Here is an 18,511-nt window from a genome sequence, read left to right on the forward strand (position 1 = left end):
TATTGGGTGATCCTGAAATCATTGACCATGTCGAAACTGATAGCCGATCTCTTCTGTAGCTGGCTTTCTTCACACGTTACAGAATTAAGGTTAGAGCTTTCGACCCGTACACTATACGATACCCATCTCAATTACCTGAGTTTTATCTTTTATCGCTGCATACTTAACCCTCCACGCTGGGGGCAGTTAAATTATCTAGCCGGAGCTGCGCTGGTTTCTAAGGCGTGTTTCGGTGGCTTGAGCAACAAAGGCCAACCCACCTGTCTGGGGTAGCTAGGATTACCTACCAAAACAACACCGCATTCAAATAGATCGGCTAACAAAGTGACGCGGAGACCCTACACAAAAGGGGAAGGAAAACAATATGCGTGCCGGGTCCGTAACTATCAATGAACCAGGTGAGTCGGCAGGGCACCCCCTCTGAGCCACCGGGAAACATCGCCAAGGAGTTATATTTATGAGCAGGACCGCTCCGTTGGCGAGAACGTGTACCCACAACTGAAGGACAAGACCAGGACCTATAGCACGTGCCGTGAGGGCGGCCGTCTCCAAGCTTGGTGTTTCCAGGTATGTTTAGGTATCAATGAATGAATGCACGGGAATATGCCTTCCTGTCATTACATTGTCTACGACCTGAATACAAGAAAACTGAAAAGACGTTTCTAGATACGTATTCTAAAAGGTTGGACCATGGGGACTTTCGTTGCGGCATGCTTAATATTAGATAATAACGATATAGTACTCGGGGGACCCGTTATCTTGTTTGGGACAGTTATGTCTACCAGGGACGTAACTTTCATGTTAATCAGAGGCGTTGTTTATATTTAGATATATGGTTATAACAAACAGCAAAGTTTAGTCAGTTCGACCATGGAAATTATGGACTTCTTGGTACGACTAAGCAGCAGGTTCCAAGGACATGCAGCTTGTTGTGTCTTACCGTGTCTTAACTACCGGGGCGCGTCTCGTTGGAATGCTAGGCAGATATAGGGGTACTTTATATGATGGACTGTAGATGGTGCAAAGAGATCGTTCTTATAACTCCTCCCGCATAGCAATTATCGATGTTCTAAAGGCCGAGTCTGTCAAGATCCAATGCAACTCTAAATGGTTCGCCCTAAAGCGTGGTTCTGCATGCGGTATTTTCGCCTGATTACAACCCCCATTGGACACAGCAAGTAATGACCACCTGTCCAGAACACATTGATCTCACAACCGAAGAAGGGTAAAGTCGGAGGTGATAGACTTTGGGGGCAACATCCCTTTTCGATTTTTTCCAAGCGTAATTGCACGCAATTTCCCCCGGCGTACGCTCTCACTTGATCCTTCGTCAAGTCGTAGATAAATTTCCCATCTCGTTAACTACGTTTCCGGCATTTCTATAAAGTTAACGGGCCTCACGATTCTTGTGCGGAAATTCAGAGATTATTCTACAGTTAGCGGGTTTGAAGTATGACCAAAAGCTGTGCAGAATTTTGATTCACTGAGAAATGGTTGTGTGTGCTGTGTACTATATATGGCCGACCTGTATTGCAGACGACACTCTATACCCTCGCCGGTAACCAGGTAACGGGCCTATCGCGTGCCGCCGGCCGTGGACAGGTAAAACATGGGGCCTGGACACGCTAGTCGCCACTGAATGCAGGGCAACCTGCCACATGAAGAAAAGCCCTGTCATTTGCCACGACGGAATTTGCGTGACTCGTCAAATTCTGCCGCATGGGAAATTTCTCAGTCTAGTTTATACTGGTAAATCGTCTCAAGGAATATGTTGAGGAATTATAGCTAGCGTCAGTTTCTAAGTCACAAATGCTTAAATTCTATTCATCTATGGGTGCAAATAATTATCTTCTTACTAAATATCCTCTGTAGAAGGGACATTGATTAAATTCGTTTGAAAGTGGAGGACTGTATCAACAATTAGACCTAAGCTCAATTTCAGCTTACTGAATGCAAAGCTCGTATAAGAAAACAGTTTGCCGTGATTTATTAGCAGTCTTTGATTATCATTGTACCATAAAACACCGCCTCGGTACCAGTGTACACTGGGGGCACCGGGTATAGAGTAGATGCCAGCCTGATAAAGAGTTGGATTTAGTTAAAGCAAACATTGTTTTCTGTAAAGCACACATCGTTCTTTGTTAGTGATCTGGTACTAGCTGACACGTCTATATTAAAGCTGCTGGCACAATAGTATGTATATATTTATCTTCACCTTTTAAGCACGAACATTTGGACGTGATAACTCTATATGTATTGACGATACAAATGCGTTAGTGTTAAACTTTGGCTCTTTATCAGCACATAAATGGCGGACATAAAAGATTTCCTTAGTATATTGGGTGGAAGATACATTGTAGAAGCATTTATGCAACAACCAGTGCATGTGCAATGGGCATGTGCAATGGGACTTCTCCGAAAGATCCATGGTGCCTTTGATCAGGGAATTTTTGTCAGTGTCAAGATCAAGACCAAGATGTCACATTCGTTAAGACGACCTTATTTGTTTCACTCTACAGGGGCGGTGTAAAAGTGTCATCTGAAGGGCACAGCCATGTTTCTGGAGGTCAACGAGAACAAAATGAGGGTGTCCAGCAACCATCTGGGCGGACTGGCCCCTCAGCTCAAGCGGTACAGGAGGTACGGTATATCTAGCTTCTTCTTCTTACACCGTGATCATATTAACAAAACAATGCATATGCATTGGTCGAATTTCATGAATATGACAATAAGCACCACTTGGGGACACTCATGTGTGATATTGCATCTTTCCCCCAAAAATTACAACGAGTGACGTCAGTCCCAACTTGTATCGCCCGCACAAACAGTGCCTTTAGATATTAATTGTAAGATATGTAATGTGTAGAATGTAGATACACATGGTAATTTATTAAATGAATGAATGAATGTATGAAACGACAAAACGAACCTTTGTGGTGGATACAGTAATTTGAGGCATAATCAATGTAAACATTAAGCATTTGCTTGATGGTATTCCCACCTTTTTTCACCAAAGCAAACGAGAGTAACTTCAATGTCTTCAATGTTATCTTTTTCCCTCTCCATCCTCAGCCAGCCTACCAAGCCGCTTGACTTGACCCTGAAGCCTAGCGAGACGCTGCCCTCCCACATCGCTACTCTGGAGTATTTCAACAGGAAGAACCTGCACAGTGTGGAGACGGAGGTTCACAACATGCTACCTTCTCAGGACAGTCAGTATTGTCAATATTATGGTCAATACGATAACGTTATGTGTTACTGTCAGTCTTGTCTTTTCAACGTGGAAAATTGATGCTGGCGATGCAATTTTACATATTACTAAGGTCTGTAGTTTCAAACATAGGACTACAGAACCTCTTTGCATGCTGTCCTATCCCTAAGAGTGTTGTTAGGCCTGAATTTATTTTGTTTCCCCTTTTCAATGAACACGCTGAAAGCTTCCTTTACGTCAGTTCTAACGATTCTCTATAATACCTTTGGTTGGTTTGTTTGAACCCACGAGACGATCAAATTGGCATGCAAGCGGTCCCCCGAAAGTGCGAAATGGAACGAAATGGAACGAAATGGAACGAAATGGAACGAAATGGAACGAAATGGAACGAAATGGAACGAAATGGAACGAAATGGAACGAAATGGAACGAAATGGAACGAACTAAAACATATGTAACATTATGAAATGTAATACCAGTAGATAGCGAAATATAAGGAACGTTGTAACATTCACAGTAGACGGGAACAGGAAGCAAATACATAATATAACGTGTTTTATTTCTTGAATCTGTTTGGTAATATTAAATACAACGTTTTTGCCGCGTTTGTGTGGCTAGATTCTTCCCTGAAAATGGGAGAGCCGCGTGCAAAGCGCTCGGCCGCTCTTCCTTGATTTTGCCAACTATCTGCAAATGAACTGCTGCAAATAGCAGCGAAAACCAGCAAATGGAACTGAGTATCGAAGTAAGGACTAGATTATACATAAGTTGGTGGTAACATTGCATCTCGTAATTCACCAAGAGGGCATGAGGCAAGCGTAATTTCATTATTCATACAGCGTGTTTGCGTGTTGTGTGAACTGTGAAATACACATCCTGCTCGTTCACACCCTCCCTTTGTTTTGTCGTGAACAAGTAAGCAAGTAAGAGATGTCTCCAGAGGTAGTTCTCAGTCCACGTCCGTGGTTGAATGGAGTGTGAAATTTTACATTGGTGACGCAGCGCAGAGCTGCATTTGCATATCATTAGCGGAGGGGTCCATTCTCCGACAGCCGACCAGCCGAACAATTGGTTGTATAAAAATCGTTGTTGCGGAGATATGCATATGATACGTACTAGTTATGGACTAAAACCGTATGTTAATAAAACTTGGAAGTCGGAGTTTGATTCAACCTGTCGGTAGCACACCCACGTACACAGTTCCGATGCGCTGGCAACATTGGCGGTCATTTGCATGCGGGGCTCCATTTGCAACACGCAAACACACTTTATAAATAAAAAAATTACGCTTGCCTCATGTCCTCTTGTTGAATTATGAGATGCTATGTTACCACCAACTTCTGTATAATCTAGTCCTTACTTTGATACTCAGTTCCGTTTACTTGTTTTCCCTGCTATTTTCAGCAGTTCATTTGCAGATCGTTGGTAAACACAAAGGAAGAGCGGTGGATCTCTTTGCACGCGGCGCTCCCATTTTCAGGGAAGAATCTAGCCACACAAACGCGGCAAAAACGTTGTATCTAATATCATCAAACAGATTCAAGAAATAAAACACGTTATATTATGTATTTGCTTCCTGTTCCCGTCTACTGTGAATGTTACAACGTTCCTTATATTTCGCTATCTACTGGTATTACATTTCATAATGTAACACATGTTTTAGTTCGTTCCATTTCGTTCCATTTCGTTCCATTTCGTTCCATTTCGTCCCATTTCGTTCCATTTCGTTCCATTTCGTTCCATTTCGTTCCATTTCGTTCCATTTCGTTCCATTTCGTTCCATTTCGCACTTTCGGGGGACCCCATGCAAGCACTTCTTTTCATTGAGGTCATGAGCGAAGGGTCAGATAAAATATCACGATATACAAATTACATAATTTAAGTCCTAATAACTCTATCAACATATGCCATCTACATATATATGGCACAAAACATGTAACGAAAGCTGATTTATGGTCCGTGTCCGTTCACTATCATTTCCTCTCACCGATACAGCTATCAACGAAGAGACTGCGCTCATCGAGTGGAACACCAAGCCATGGCACTACGGAGTGACGTTAGCTCACTTCTCTTACGCAGACGAACCAACTTCCCACGGCTCCCGTCTGCTACCGCCTTCAACGAAAGCCCCTGAAAAATCGCCCGAGACTGACCAGAAAACGCCATCTACGGATGACACTTTGCAAACAAAGGCACTGGAAGAGGATAGAGACATACCTTCCTCTGAAGGGAGGAGCAAAGAGGAAATTGTTGCATCTGCTACGAAAAGATCCTTTGGGATGGCGGTAAGGGACGTGAAGTTTGCCACGACGCCCAAGCTGATCTGCAAGGTTCTTCAGGCCAACCAAGTCATGTTCTTTCAGGACGATTTCGCAGAAGCCGCCATGGAAATGGAAAGAAAGTCGCGAGGAGCGTAGGTAGGGAACGAGACTGAAGGGCAAGAGGAACGGGGACGAGAGCTAGAGCTACTATGAACAGAAATTTCGGAAAAGATATTTTGAACATGAATCCGTTTAAGGGCTCAAACTTTATTGTACTGACATAAGCATAATTAGATAGTTTAGGGCGGAATAGATGAACGCCCGCTCCAATAAAGTGAATGCAAATTGAAAGAAATCATCATGCTTTACCAGAGATCATTGCACAGGAGACAGTTATCATGTTCAGACTTTATTCACTTTGTCTCAAATTCTAGTAAGGAACTTAGATGCTACTGTACTTCCTAAATCAGCTCCGAAGGGTGAATATGTGCACTGCATCTAAATGGCACATAGAATATGGATATAGCAGCACACCCTTAAATATGGATATAACCTCTTCATCATAAATTATACAATCGCGTATAGCTCTCTTAGGACCCATTCAAAGCTCCATATCTGTTATACGTACACATACATCATTCTTTCATACCTAATATTTACTATTTATGGACATTTCCATTCAATGTCTCTCATAAAAATGTTGATCAACAATTTGTATACTTAAAATTGGAAACAGGCATAAAATAGATTTGACTAAATTAAACATTGATTTGCCTTCAAAACATACTCAGTCTTGTAGGCCCACAGAACTTCACTATAATTCAATTTACATATATATGCCACAGCATACAAATCAAACAATGGAGTGCTAAAACAACCTGAATGCTGCAAGTAGAGTTGTAAATTTGCACTGACCTACAGCGGCCACTAAATGTATATTGCATTCATCTATTATATTCACTAATGTTTTATTGCTTTTACAGCTGCAATGATATTCATTGAGGACATCACTGAATAAAATAAGCTGCCTGGAAAGAATACACATCTTTTCTATTTATTGCACTATCATAGTTATCCATGTACTTGTAACCTAAGAATCATACCAAGCTACCTTTAGATTGATGAATATTACCTAAACAGCTCCAGTTTCAAACTAGTTAACCTTACCATTGAACATCTGTGAAACATGTTCTGTCCACATATCTTAGCACAAGAATGAGTCTACTTTTATTGCCAGTCATACTGTAGAGCTGCTCAGAGTATTTGAAGACTGTCAAATGGGCGCGCAGCCCTACCTATAACTTAATTACTTATGTTTGAAACCTTCAAATAGGACATTTCTAAACTATGTTTCACTGGAGTAGTAACCTGAAACCAATTTTTCTACCAATCCTTAACAAAATTTCCACAACCATGCAAAACAGCTCCAGGGTATGCATCGTAAGCACTTCTCCAAGATATATTCCATTGTTACCCGTTCACACCACTGCCACTGTGCAGGTGCTAACTACTGTTGGCAGTCGACTTGTTCCACAGTGGTGGACTTGACCGTGGGGTTCCGGATGGAGTAGGGGAACTTGTCCAGCCCTGGCCAGTGGCAGGCAGCGCCTGTAGGTGGGGAACACAGAGTCAGGTTTTAGTAGATGTATGTAGAGCATATGTAGAATGACAAAACAATGGGTTGAGAGATAGTTAAATGATAGTTTGACTTGAGATCACAGCTAGTCAGATTGTTGGGAAAAACAAAACCTTGAGACAACACTTGAATGAACAGCAGGAAAAACATAATTTTGAAGCCACAGTTGTCTAGGTGAAAACCCAGGTCAGAAATCAGGTTTTAGGAAAAGAAGGAAATATAGTAGTGAGGGACCTACCATACTCTCCCTTGATGTTGGCACACACCAGAGCACCGTGGTAGTCTGGGTACTTCTTGCCTATTCTGCTCAGGGCCAGCTGGCAAGCCTTTTCAGGGGCCATCCCGCCCCGCATGTACTCAACTGCTTGGTAACTGTGGAAAGGTAAACAGCTTTATTAAAAAAAAGGTAATCAATACATTACCATGGCACACATTCTGTGATTGGAGATTGAGTCCAAAACTACTGTCATTTATTTATAAACTGGTACAAAAATTTTCACAAGCAAATTCATCCGTGGTTTAACAGAGCACACAGCATTCATCTTACAAATCTAGCTTGTGGTGCATTTATTTCTAGGGCTTGTATGGTGATAGGAATTTTTTTTTTAATCCATTTTCTATGTACAGTCAAACCTGCCCAAGGCGACCACCCGGGGAACCGAGCAAAAACGGTCGCGATGGACAGGTGGTCGCCATGAAGAGGATTCCAACCATAACATGTTTCCAGCTCGTGGTGTTCAAATACCGTGTACCACATAGATGGATGGAAAATTATGTGATTTTAGACAGCATGACCCCCACCAGGGTCAATTCTCATTGACAGAAAGATCCTACAGAATTTTCATTTTCCGTTATCGTTGTAATATTTGTATACCGTAACATCGTGAACAAATGTTCGTCATAGTTTTGCCTAAAAGCAATGTCTGCCTCGATGACCTTGCAGCGCCCTCCCGCATTCACACGTTACGTTAAATTAAGAGTACACACACACACACACTCATATAAAATCTAGGTTTTAAGGCCTGAGACAAATCCCTAGAAAATACCTGCTGACCCCAGCCTTCTTTTGGGCGCCGACCGCTGGATTAAAGCGGCAAAAAGTTTTCGATCTGACAACGGAAGGATGAAAACGGAAAGTTGTGATACCGCCGCCGAGCACGCGACCGAATCAAAAGGTAACAGTGGAGCAGAACGCACAGCGTCGGCGATTACAAGCAAGCAGTGCCCAATAAAGGTTTGTGAGAGTCATGGAAATAGCAAGAATATAAGAATATTAATTTTCATCAATAATGAGAGTATTCTAAATATTCATACACAGAAGCGCCGTGTTTTTGAAAAGTCAGCGTTATGCCGCGCTGAAACAAAGATGGCGTCGCGGACCAAGAAACAACATGTCTCGGCCAACGTTTTGCCCTCCACCGCGGAGTCATTTTCCAGCGGAATTTAGTAAGACAGAGACACATTTTTGTTGAAATTACAAGAAATAGATAGTAATTTCTGTGAAATCTGACTTTTTGACGCCATGCACTACGTGATCGTTTTGAAAATTGAGTTCAAACCGAACCGAGCTTGCGGTAAACTATAAGATTACGATGGGCACAACAGCATCGATATCTCACAATCCTTTGTATTTACAATGTTTATAGTGGTAACGTTTTATTAAAACATACAGTGGAATCAATGCTTTTGATATATTTTTGTCCATCAAGGTTTTAAAAACATTTCCGCGAAATCCGACAGTAAAATTCGATGTCCGTGACCACACGCCGGAAAAACGTGGTCGCCATCGGCAGGGATTGTGTTCTGTGCGGTCCCAATTCGTGGCGGTCGCGGTCGCGTTGGACGGGTGGTCGCCTTGGGCAGGCCGCTTAATGCTTGTGCCTATGGGGAAAATTTTCGGGACCGAGAAAAAGCGGTCGCCATGGCCAGGTGGTCGCGTTGAAAAGGTGGTCGCCTAGGCAGGTTTGACTGTATTACAACAAATGCATGCAATACTTCCAAAACCTGAAAGGTGGCGCATTTGAATTATACTCCATCTATGGCAGATGTAAATGTAGTATACCTGGGTAGGAATCTCATGGTGATGTCACCGTCACCCGTCCCCGCTGCCCCTCCCACTTCACTGTCAACGTACACCCCTGCTCCTGCAATGGGAGCGTCCCCCACTCGACTGTATGGAACAACAACAAAGTGTTTTGTTACACCATGTTCAATCTAAATTACAATCTGGAACTTGCCAAGCAGACAAGGAAAGAAACTCAGATATGCAGTTTACTTCATGGCTTCAATAGTTCAAACAGTTTATAATTGAAACTACCAGAGGCAGGTAAAACTTTTTTGTGTAGAGCTCCTAACTTCACAATGTTTAATGTCTAAGTTTGAGAAAGGTAAAAATTTGCATAATGTCTACATAAAAGTGTCAAAGGAGGACTATGAGAAACCTTATTTACCCTGGTACTTTGTGAAGGGCTCCATTAGTAGAGGATCCTCCTGCTGTTGTATTGGCACCAATCACTATCATCCCTACAGGGTAAACATGGCATAGTGTTCATCAGGCACTCAACATTTCTTCTCGCCATGCGAAAAAGTTCGAGAAGTCTAAGATGGAGTACTCAAATATTTCATAACATTCTCTACTAGTATTGTACAATCTTTATGAACAGAACCCAACCCTCTCAAAAAGCCCATTCAGTCCCTCATATCTCCTCATAACCTGGTATGGTATGGTATGTGAGCTGCCAATAATTGAATTACAGACTTTCCCACAGGCTCTAATGACTTAAGAATTAGACTGAAGTGTGAGGCCTCAAGGACTCTTAACTGTGAGGCGGGATTGAAGACTTTTAGAAATTCAGTTATTTTTGTGCTGATGCATCTGATATATTTTCCCTTGTATAATTTGTGCATTGGGTCACTCACAGAGTTCTGTTATGAATGTCTCATAATTTTTCTTTGATTTTCCTGAATTTGTGATAGGAAAAAAATCATTAACTGTTTTGTGTTGACTTAAGCATGCTGCATTACAATTGTAAGTAGATGTATAGACCAACATTTTCCTGTGCTATATCAAAACTGGAGTAAGAGAAGAGGCTAAAACTAGCAAAAGCATGAAATCCTACCGATAGTGTCATGGTCATATTCATCAGAGTGAGGGCTGTAGCGTGGACTTTCCTTCCAGTCAGCAGGGTTGAGAGGCTTGTAGGGGCCACACGACTTACTGGGGTCTGGAGACACATTCTGAAGAATAAGGACATGGTCAGGAATATCTTACAGACTGAGAGAAACAAGTACTACCGGTAGTACTGAGATTATTACACCTTCTCAGACATTCATTCAAAACTTTACAGCTCAAAGAAAAGTGACTACAAGCAGCCTGAAAATTGATACCCTTACCAGTTGCCATGTTAACAAACAAGTCTCTTTGTTCACAGGATACCACATTTGCTCGTATCAAGGAGGAAACCACCTTGCTCGTATAAATAAAGCCCTTTGCACACTGCTTACTTGTTTATGTAAATAGGACTTTGTGACAGATTATTTTATCCTTATCTATCAATATACATGTATATTCAGGATATTTCATTAAATGGCAGTGAAATGTTACAAAGCAAATGCCTTGGTGAAAGTCAAACTTTGAGCCAGAAATTGTTGTTGGAAATCTGTACCTTTCTGTAATTAGGTTGACATTTCTTGTTGTTCCAAGCTATCCACTGTTCAATGGACCTGTGTGTGTGCAGGTCTGTCTCTGTGAAGCCCATCTCAACTGCAAATGCTGAAGCTAGAATAGAGTGATGGAAAAGTTAACGTGTCTTCCTGATATAGTGGTAGTGTTCCAAGGCATATACTGACACAGTGACAGCAATCTAGAGACACACTTCATTTCTAGCTATTTCACATGCTGTATTGAACAGTATAGTCTACTTAGTGAATGTTAATAGTACACAATTAATTGAACAGCTAATGTCTGGTCTACGATGTAACCAGGCTAAAAGAAAGTAACAATGAAAATTACCAACACTAGTATGTCAGTCAGTCAATCAAAATATAAATTGGAGACAGGAAGACAAAATGCATGGTTGGAATTGCTACTAGTACTAGTACCTTGCTCCCCCACGAGCATGGTGTGGGTGGTATGTTCCATGACGTTGCGGGCGACAGAGATGGCATTCTTCACTCTCCGTAGATCAGCGACCGCTCCAACATCAAGGGTTGTCCTGAGTTAGGATGTTATTTTGAAAATAGTTTTTGGAATATGTAGCATCAAACAACTTCTCTTGTACAAGTGCCACTACCTTTGTGCTTGAGAAATCACTCATTTTGCCCAAAGAAAATTTCTTCAAATTCTTGCCAGCTAGCATTGGTATTAGAATGAACAATAAAGACATGAATCTGTGGTAAACAAATTTGATTGCTATCGTCTTACTCACCCATCCATGATCAGAGCATCTAATGTTGTCTCCCCGTGTTCATCAGGACTAGGGGGTAAGAAGGAGTCAAATTTAGTTGACTGAAATAAGAGGATACAAATTTATGTCAAATAGTTCTCTGAATTTATATCATAACAAATAGGCCGCCTTCCTTTCTACCATCACATTAAATTTGGACAAATGTCAACCGGGGACAGATAGAACATCTTTAAATCTTTAGATGTTTGCATTGGTTTGGTTTTCGCTGTGACTCCTCCACTGCAAATTCATGACAACAGGAATATGTCTTTCTGATGTATTATTGTTTCAACTGAGAACATAAATCTTATGAAAACACCCTATCCCCTTCTATTGCAAAATCAAGTCTAGCTTGATTGAATCGCATTTAATTTAATATAGGGGCTGCCAATTGCCCCTATTAGGGTAGAGGGGCCATTAAAGTCCTGGACAGTGGGAGTTTGCATATACAGACTAAATCAAGTCATCCGATTATTACTGTCAAACTCATAGGAGGATAAAAGTTAATGTAAAAGCCTGTGTCAGTACCTGCCTCCATACCCGACCGTGAAGTCACACTGTTGTGCCTCACACTCAGTACAGCCTTTCTCCACTGCATCCAGTACTGATCCACCATTCCTTAGGGCAGTCCAGGCTGTGTAACACACAAAACAACAAGAGGCTTCAAAACACTGTAAAATTCCAACAGTTTTTGGCTCATTTTATAATGAATCATTCATATACGTATATATATATATATATCAGGGATTTTTCTGGAAAAATCGAATAAGAGGGAGCACACACAGGCAAGGGAGCGAATTCTATGTATTTATGGAATAATCAATTGTTTAGTGAAGGTTGTATGCTGGATATCAAGCTAAAATCTGAATTCAACAAGGGGGCACTGGGCTGACACAAGAGGGCGCAGCGCTCCTCTTTCCTGATTTAGATGAACCCCTGTTATATAACATCATAATATATGTAACGGTTAAGTTATATATCATTTTACTCTGATGGTCCTCTCAGCTCCATTATGATTATCATTATTTTCTGAATTTTTCATCAATGTTGTTGCAAGTGCTCTAGTGTTATTGTAAGCGTACATGTGTGTGTTAATAGGTTTAGTAGTGTAAAGTGTTTTAAGTGAACTTTGTAATAATCACGACTCCAGGAAGATTAGTGAAGTATGTACTGTCACTATTAAATAGAGATCTTTAAAAAAATCATAAATCAAGTCAAACCATAATTGAGTAATGAATTTGCATGTGACAAGGACATTGATTTCACATGGCCATGAAAACCTTATCTAACAGCAGGACCTAAACTGCTTGCTGATCCTTTGCTCCTGTCAATATCACTTTCTGTACAAATTCAACTTCACCCCGTAAATTTCTTGCGTCATGCTCCCAAGGTCCCAAACCAGTCACGTATACCTGACGTCTACGTAGACACAAAGAAATTCATATGCGCCTGAGCCTCCTCTCCCTAAAGGATATCGATCGGACATGCATACGATACCGGTGAAATATCACTTGTATGACGTACAACACTGCACTTTCTGATTAGATACACTTTTTATTTTTTTTATATTTTTTTATTCAAACATTTAAACAGAGATACAGAGTGACAAAAGGGGGCGCACTCAAGTGCAAGACTTATTTTGACGCTACCCCTTACATAAAAAAAAACATACATATTTTACAGAGAGAAATCAAGTACAAGTGAAAAGCAAAGGAAAATCACATCAGACAGAAAATGTCACTTGTCAGCTTGGTATAGCTAAAAACTTATGAGACAGCCCCCCTCCCCCATTGACCTTCAACGTTTCTCCTCTAGGCTTTCACACTGTACATTGACACCATACCTTTCTCTGTGGCGTTCGTGAAACCCCAGGTGTTGATGACCAGCGGGACGAAGGTTTTCTGGCCCCGACTTTGTCCGATACAAGCAGTAAGACATGTCACGAGCAACAAAATGCACTTTCGCGCCGCCATTTTGAATCATATGACGAATCACGTGATCTAGAATTGCACTGTACGAGAACACAATTTCACGGACTTTGGTGATTTATTAAAGAGCAAATTCCATATAATTTAGGTCAGATATCAATAATGTACCAATATATTCTAGTTATCACATAAAAATAAAAACGTGGCAACCGTGCAAATAGTTTTATTCACCTACAATACCCAATTTACCGACACTCTCATCATGTCCTCCCATGTGGTCTAGTGGTTAGGATTTGTGGCTTTCACCCACACGGCCCGGGTTCGATTCCCGGCATGGGAAACTCATATTTTTTCTTTCTACCATCTGCCGCTTTTGTCCCTTTTACTATAACTCACTGACTTCACTGTTGAAATTTTAGCACAAATTATCTTTTTTTAACCACAATTCAATCATATTTCATCTTTCTATTGATGCGGACACCATCGTTGTAATACTTGCCCCGTCCCCCCCGGGGGTCGACCGATGATGATGATGATGATGTAATAATAACGTTATCAATACAATATAAACTTGTTCATATTATGTTTTTAATGAAATACATTAATCCGTCAGTTTCTTAACCCGACCCGAGCACTTTTTTTTAGTTCGTTAGCTAGACTTCATCCGTTTGAGTTACTTAACAAAAAGGGGGAGATTTTTTTGCTAATGAAAAGCAAACTTGATCAGGGGCAGCCATGTCGATACGGTGCGGCCCTGAAAGCCAGACAATAGAAAACGGTACTGTCCGCCGGGGCTGTCACTAAGAAGCGGGCCTGTTTGGCTCTTGTAAAACATTCTATGGAGTGTACCTGAAGTGTATGGGATCCGAGTCTAAGTTTCACAGGTAAGGGGTCAGTAGGGTCGGGAAAGGCTTATCTCATCTGTTCCATTAGCCATTATCGGCATATACCGCGATGATAACTTAGGGTTGCCATCCCCATCAAATAACGCAGATAGACAGCCCACACTCGTTAATTTTTAATGTTCGTCTTATTTTGTTTTTGCTTGAACGCCTATTCTAATCATAATCTGATATAAACCGAAAGACGCATAAGTTATTAAAACGGCATACTGAAAGAAACCGAGGACATACTTCTGGTTTGTGATTAGGGTCACCTAACCACCGAGCCAAGTCCTCTAATATTCGGCATTGTTCGTTGACGTTATGATGGTGTCATTCATCAGGTGACTGTGAAAAAAAACAGTTACAAGTTTTCGGCCCAATTACTAGAGCCCAGTCTGCAGAGGGCCCTGTGTGCCCGTCCTGTATGGGAATGGTGTATCGTAGTGTTGTGAGTCACCCGGCTGTAACGATAGAAGACCGCAAGAATACCTGAACCATATGCACAGGGCACTTCTGTTCCGATGAAGGTTTGTACTCTTTTGTATTTTTTCTGCTCTGCGGTTCTACAGACATTACGGTGATCAATATATTAACTGTCAACACCACATATACATACGAAGCGAATAATTGGTGTTTCAACGGTTCTCCGTTATGTTTGACTAGAGAGTCTGAAGTGACATAGGCTACGTGTGTTTGCCCAGACGCAATAAGCGTAACACTTACAGGTAAGGTTCCCAGCTCTGTTGTATGCAGCAGTATAGCAACGATTCCAAGTCAGAATTTTGAGGGCGTGTGTAAAGGAATATCTTTTTCATGCCATATTTAAACGGAGCTGGCCACAGCACTGTTCTACCACTGGAGACGGATCATACATTTTGGATCGATTAAATTTTTTACTAACACGGTTCCAAAAAGCAGGTCATCCTTTGTCCGACGACAGCTATCGGATCACTGACACTATATGCACGAGAGGGTTTGTGAGCTCCGACTTGCTTTTGTACGACTTTGTTTCGAGTCGCTTGTTTTAAAGTCTTTCGGGTAAATTTCGCTTCTCATGATAGGGGCAGAACTAGTGGAACTGAGACATTCAAAGATCTGCATACAGAAAAAGTAGCAACAGACACGTTTTCCTTCCTCACTAGGAAAACATGAAGTCTGCAGCAACAGTGAGTGTTCCGCTGTTAGTGATCAGCTTCTTCGCTGGAATGTGGACCACAGGAGTGTACTACAACTATTACAGAGGTACGGATCATGTGTGCTTGTGTGCTTGTGTGTGTGGTAATTTAGATCAAGAGTGCCATTCTGATTTCTCGAAGTACTAGATACCCCGCTTATTGCTTAGCATGGATGTTGGGTGCCATCCGATTACTGCCGGGGCTCCTACACTCGCTTACCTGGAAAAATGGGGAAGCGAGTGTAGGAGCCCCGGCAGTAAACGGTTGGCACCCAGGCTACCTTATTACTGTGTCGTTTTTAAAATATATCATATATAGTAGCACAAACTGTTCACCCCCTTTTCTAACAGAAGCTGCGAGCGAAGGAATCCCGGAGCCACAGAGAAAATGGAGACACAGTGAGGCCCAGATAAGACGTCAACAGGGACTGGACATCTGGGCGCGTCGTAACCATAGCTACCATGACGTCACAAACGTCCTATACAACAGGTTACCTAAATGTGGGAGTAACACCATGAAAGTGCTTATCAGGGAACTAAAGAACAGAAATCGGTTTCAATTCTTTGAAGACAAGGAGTACGGAATGAAGGCACTTCCTACAGAGCTGTTGGTGAGTTAACTGGCATTTTTGTTTACATGTAGGGTGGGATATGTGGTTTTGTTAAAGTCAGGTAGGGCATATCCAGTCTAATCCTATAGTATTAGAAACCAGCCATTGATGTAATGATCAACAAATCAGTTTCCCCCTATTCTATATATTGACTGACATTTGGCTGAAATTTGCAGACTTTCCATGACAGGGATTGATTATTACTAAGGAATCTTTGCTTGCCGTTTGTTCCACATTATGATTATTGTGAATTATGTTTGTGACTCCAGCGTCAGTTTGTACAAATGGTCGACAAACTCCCGAGACCATCGATCTACGAAAAGCACATCTACTACGTGGACTTTCAAACGTGAGTATCAAGCATTCTCCTGCGCAGCGCCACCTCGCGGTCTACTAAGTACACTGCAGGGTGGCGCTACGCAGGAGAGAATGGTATCAAGAAGGTCGCGTTTTCATTATCATAACTTTGTAAAGTGCAAGAAGCATGACCTTATTTGCATGTTTTGGAAAGCTAAACGAAGTCTCTTTCCCCTGGACCGTAGCCCTTTGCAAGCTGTCGGCTGAACCTCTCTTTTTGATATGATTAAAGCCCTTAATTATGTGTTTCTTTTCTTTAAGGTTCGGTAAGCAGCAGCCAACATATATTAACTTGGTCCGGGACCCCTTAGAACGGCGGATCTCTGGCTACTACTATATGCGGTTTGGACGAATCGAAGGCAACCAAAAGGAGAAACGAACAGAGGAGGAGAGAGCACAGGTTTCTAAAATGATAAAGTCTAAAATGTCATTGACATCATTATCGAGATATCAATCATTGATAAAGACGGTTAACTACCCTTTCCGAACATTCTCCACAATCGCTTATCATACTGTTGTTAATTGATTCTCTTTTGTTCTTCTTTTCTAGACGTTTGATGACTGCGTACTAAACAACCTGTGGGAATGCGATGAGTTTGGACCGAAAACGTTTATTATGACACAATTCTTTTGTGGGCAAGAATCAATATGCATGTAGGTATGAGTGTGCAAATATGCATGTGTTTTCCTATGTTTGAGATATTACCTATGCAATGCTATTATGTGTACGTATACGCGTAGATATACTTTTGTATTAGGTTGTAGCGATAGTTAAACGATGTGATCGCCATAGTTTTATAGGTGATGATTTCCTAGATAAGGTAAAGACTTTTTGTTGTAGGGAGCCTTCCCAGATGGCAGTGGAAAGAGCCAAAGAGAACATCAGGAGACATTACGCCGTGGTCGGGGTACTGGAGGAGTTCAGCAGCTTCCTGAGGGTCCTGGAGGTGGTCATGCCGCAGTTCTTCCGTGGAGCCCAGGACACATGGCGGGAAGCTGGTAGGTAGTAGTCATTGTGAGAGAGAGTTGTGAGAGTAGTTGTGCCAAAGAGATACAAGAAGAAATTGTTATAGTCGGTGACTGGAGTCTATGCCAAATACTGATAGAGTTAAATCCTGTATTTGTTTGAGAACAATTAACAGTTGAAAATCTGTTAGAAAAGACCACCGACACAATATTACATGAGGAATGTCTTTTATATTGGATTCTTTCTACTCAAATACTAGCTTGAAAACTAGTATTTGAGTATTCTTTTGCTACAATAATACTAATCACTGTCCATTGTCACATGTATGTCTCCTATGTTTCTACCATAAACTTGCAATAAACTTTCTTTATGAAGATCAATTGCTTCCTTTAATAGTGACTCTTCATGGGGACGAAATTTTATATTTGAAAACGTATTCTTTTGTTGTGTCAGTATGTACCCTGTATGTTTTTGGCATAACTTACTTTGAACATGACACAATACTTTGTGTTTGAATCTTGCAGAGTCAAAGCAGATGGAACATCAGAAGACGGCAATAAAGATACCCCCTTCTGAGGAGAGCCGAGAAATCATGAGACAAAGATTGCACCTGGACTATCAAGTGTACGACTTTATCAAGGAGAGATTCCACATGCAGAAAACACAGCTAGGAATAAAGGACTGACCAATGAAAGATACCTGAAATACGTGCAAAATGCAATAAATGTAAGTTGTAAAATTGTTGTTAGTGTGATCTTTATATTCATACTTTCCGAACATCTTATATATAAACGTGCTCACTGCAATCAAAGGTAAAACGTCGAAGTTTAATAGCCATACTTGCTATAACAACTGCTCACCGCTGAATGAGCAGATGTGGCCAATCAGAATCGGGGATCACCTGCAAAATAAAAACTGCATTCCCTTACCCACCCCTGTACATCACGGGAAGGATATCTTTTAAACGTGTTCACCGTGACAAACAGAAGTACAATGTCGAAGTTTAGGAGCCATACTTGCTATAACAACTGCTCGCCG

General features: G+C 41.4%; 3 protein-coding genes and 1 non-coding gene across 5 annotated transcripts; 3 read left to right on the forward strand and 1 right to left on the reverse strand.

The window, feature by feature from the left end:
* Positions 1 to 176: 176 nt before the first annotated feature.
* LOC136436518 (uncharacterized) lies at positions 177 to 5,847 on the forward strand. The gene is made up of 4 exons (XM_066430538.1): positions 177 to 567; positions 2,520 to 2,640; positions 3,073 to 3,212; positions 5,206 to 5,847. Exons 2-4 carry the CDS (start codon positions 2,555 to 2,557, stop codon positions 5,625 to 5,627), a joined length of 648 nt encoding a protein of 215 aa, XP_066286635.1. The 5' UTR covers positions 177 to 567; positions 2,520 to 2,554; the 3' UTR covers positions 5,628 to 5,847.
* A 17-nt stretch (positions 5,848 to 5,864) lies between these two features.
* Positions 5,865 to 13,550, reverse strand: LOC136436517 (N(4)-(Beta-N-acetylglucosaminyl)-L-asparaginase-like). Its single transcript, XM_066430537.1, has 10 exons — positions 13,396 to 13,550; positions 12,081 to 12,186; positions 11,535 to 11,582; positions 11,209 to 11,321; positions 10,773 to 10,885; positions 10,227 to 10,344; positions 9,558 to 9,630; positions 9,170 to 9,277; positions 7,346 to 7,479; positions 5,865 to 7,079 (listed from the first exon to the last, which is right to left on the reverse strand). The coding sequence occupies exons 1-10, from the start codon at positions 13,523 to 13,525 to the stop codon at positions 6,979 to 6,981; spliced, it is 1,044 nt and encodes a 347-aa protein (XP_066286634.1). The 5' UTR covers positions 13,526 to 13,550; the 3' UTR covers positions 5,865 to 6,978.
* A 198-nt stretch (positions 13,551 to 13,748) lies between these two features.
* Trnae-uuc (transfer RNA glutamic acid (anticodon UUC)) lies at positions 13,749 to 13,820 on the forward strand. The gene has a single exon. It is a non-coding gene; the product is annotated as a tRNA-Glu (tRNA).
* A 403-nt stretch (positions 13,821 to 14,223) lies between these two features.
* On the forward strand, positions 14,224 to 18,206 carry LOC136437485 (uronyl 2-sulfotransferase-like). Of its 2 annotated transcripts, XM_066432104.1 has the most exons (8): positions 14,224 to 14,364; positions 15,507 to 15,606; positions 15,890 to 16,149; positions 16,419 to 16,498; positions 16,768 to 16,906; positions 17,057 to 17,160; positions 17,348 to 17,505; positions 17,998 to 18,206. In XM_066432104.1, the coding sequence occupies exons 2-8, from the start codon at positions 15,513 to 15,515 to the stop codon at positions 18,156 to 18,158; spliced, it is 996 nt and encodes a 331-aa protein (XP_066288201.1). In that variant the 5' UTR covers positions 14,224 to 14,364; positions 15,507 to 15,512; the 3' UTR covers positions 18,159 to 18,206. The 2 variants fall into 2 exon arrangements, with proteins under 2 accessions (XP_066288201.1, XP_066288202.1); XM_066432105.1 differs by lacking the exon at positions 14,224 to 14,364 and having other exon boundaries at positions 15,289 to 15,606.
* The last annotated feature ends 305 nt before the right edge of the window (positions 18,207 to 18,511 follow it).

This window comes from Branchiostoma lanceolatum, chromosome 6, assembly GCF_035083965.1.
Source record: "Branchiostoma lanceolatum isolate klBraLanc5 chromosome 6, klBraLanc5.hap2, whole genome shotgun sequence".
Classification (NCBI taxonomy): Eukaryota; Metazoa; Chordata; class Leptocardii; order Amphioxiformes; family Branchiostomatidae; genus Branchiostoma; species Branchiostoma lanceolatum.